General features: G+C 30.8%; 1 protein-coding gene across 1 annotated transcript in view; it reads right to left on the bottom strand.

The window, feature by feature from the left end:
- Positions 1-85: 85 nt before the first annotated feature.
- Positions 86-2,243, bottom strand: part of LOC105501566 (ankyrin repeat domain-containing protein 36B-like) — a gene marked incomplete at its 5' end in the record, with an annotated part of 8,017 nt that continues 5,859 nt past the window's right edge. Inside the window, 2 exon segments of the mRNA XM_011927548.1 lie at positions 86-515; positions 1,626-1,758. Of these exon segments, the coding sequence (XP_011782938.1) occupies positions 399-515; positions 1,626-1,758 (250 nt within the window).

The raw sequence follows: 2,243 nt of genomic DNA on the forward strand, positions 1-2,243 counted from the left end.
AAGCTTCCTTTCTCTAGCTTACCTTCTTGTTGCTCAAGGGTCAACTGCAATTATTGATTTATTTAGTAACTGCAAAGAATTTATTTTGCAAATTAAATAGGAGTTCTAATTATATAAAAAGTCTAATTCACTATAATGTGACTATAAAGAAAACATACAACATAATAACTTAAATTTTTTTTCTTATTTACACAGAAAGATCATCTAGAATATTAGGAACCATAATTAAATAATAATTTTTTACAAACAATACTGAGATTATAAATTACCTACAACTCACTTTTTAAATAATTATAAAATCTAGACTACTAAGAAAGTATTCTTTAAATGTGTGCAATTTAAACAGTGATTTTTTTAAACTGCTTTTTTGTAATCAAAACATCTTTATTCTTTTTTATCTATGGTAGTACCATCAAGAGTAATTCACTATCAGAAATCTTACCTGGATTGCTATTTACAGAAAGCTCTTCAGATTTCTTTCCTCTTTTGTATTCAGAAATTATTTTGAAAATGTTCTGTATAAAAATAAATGAAATTAATATTTTAGCAATATTATCAAAAACATTTACCAAATATACTAAATTATTAGAGTATCTTAAACAATATCAGGATGTTAATTATTCTCTACACTTCTCTTCTGTAAGCTCTACAAACTTCTTAGTACCTTTCTAATTAAATAATAAAAACAGGTGAAGTACTCATGAAGTGAGCACAGCAAACTATCTCACGTCGGCTTGACATAATGGAAAGTCACCTTCCTGGCTCTTACTGGTAGGTCCTGGTTCTATAGCCAACAGGTATTTGCTCTTAAACAAGTTGCTTCTCTTAGGCACCATGTCTTCTAGATTTTACTGTCCTCTTTCACTAGGTTGTTATATAGGTTTAATGAAGTAGTATTTTTAACATTTACAGAGAAATAGTAAAGCAGTGGAATTTGTTATTGAACTTTACTGCTGAAACTATTTGAAATCCCAAATCAAACCCAATGTGTATTTTTTCATAGGTTCTAATATTCAAATGCTTCAGTTTAAGAAAAATGGTAAGTCCTAATTTTGCTTATTGTTCTATTATTTCTGGCTTATAACTCAGGGCATCTCAACTATTTCATAATTTATGAATAAATTATTTCATTAAAATAGGTAACATGATTGTTCATTATTATTGAGCTCATCAGTTCCAAGGGCAGAAAACTAACAGATGTCAAGATCTGGCTTGGGCTAACACTATTACTTCTCTGCAGACTCTAACTGAACCAGCAGATGTTTGCTAGAATAATGGTTAATCTCCATCAGTGATGTTATCTCCAACTGACATGGAAGACAAAACCCTACTTTCATGTTTCTTAAGTTCCATGAAGTAGATGAAAGTTGACATTTTCTCATTTCCAAGATACATACTAACAAAATATTTACACAACACCCCATGTGTTACTTATCTGCATTCTCAGTTTATAGATGGCTGATGAAGTTGCACAACCCTTGAAAACTTAAAAACTTGAAAATTTGTCACTTGAAAACTACTTAAACCAAACTATGAAATCTCACCTGATATATAAGATGCAATTGTTACAATTATTTTAAGCTTCAATTTAGTGTTCACTGGCCTTTTTATGTAAAGACTTACACTTTATTCTGAGTCTCGATCGCATAATCTTCTGCAGTCTTTCCATACGCATCTCAGAAAAACACATCAATATTGTGCTGCAGAAGAAGAATGACTGTATCTTTTTCTCCAAGTGTAACAGCAAGTATGAGGGATCTAAAATAACAGAGAGGTAATTAAAAACTTTAACAACATTTTAAAAGCTAAGTTTAAATACTTTATCAACTTAATATGTTGCCTGTCCATGTAGAATTAACCCAATTACACGTAGTAAGAAACAAGCATCTTGGGTGCTTAAGGGTTTATCTTTGTAAATTACCACAAAGGTTAAAAGCAAGGAACAAAAAGGCAGCCTCTTGTCCCACTGTGGTATGACATAAAGTTGCTAATTTAAAGTCCTTTGATGGGCAAGAAACTATGCTCAGGCCACCTATCTACAGTAGGCAAATTTAAGTGAAAAATTATTCATTTCTTCCCTAGTCTAATATTATATATTATAATGCAAAATCAGCTAAGGGGTCAGATAAGAGCTATCTGCAGGCTTGAAACAATAATATTAACAGGAATGCTAAATAGTAGTAGTCATAGCTTCAGTTAATGATGCTTATAAGCATGTGCTAGGCATTAAACACCATATATAT

The sequence above is a fragment of the Colobus angolensis genome, unplaced genomic scaffold (assembly GCF_000951035.1).
Source record: "Colobus angolensis palliatus isolate OR3802 unplaced genomic scaffold, Cang.pa_1.0 Scaffold723, whole genome shotgun sequence".
Taxonomy (NCBI): domain Eukaryota; kingdom Metazoa; phylum Chordata; class Mammalia; order Primates; family Cercopithecidae; genus Colobus; species Colobus angolensis.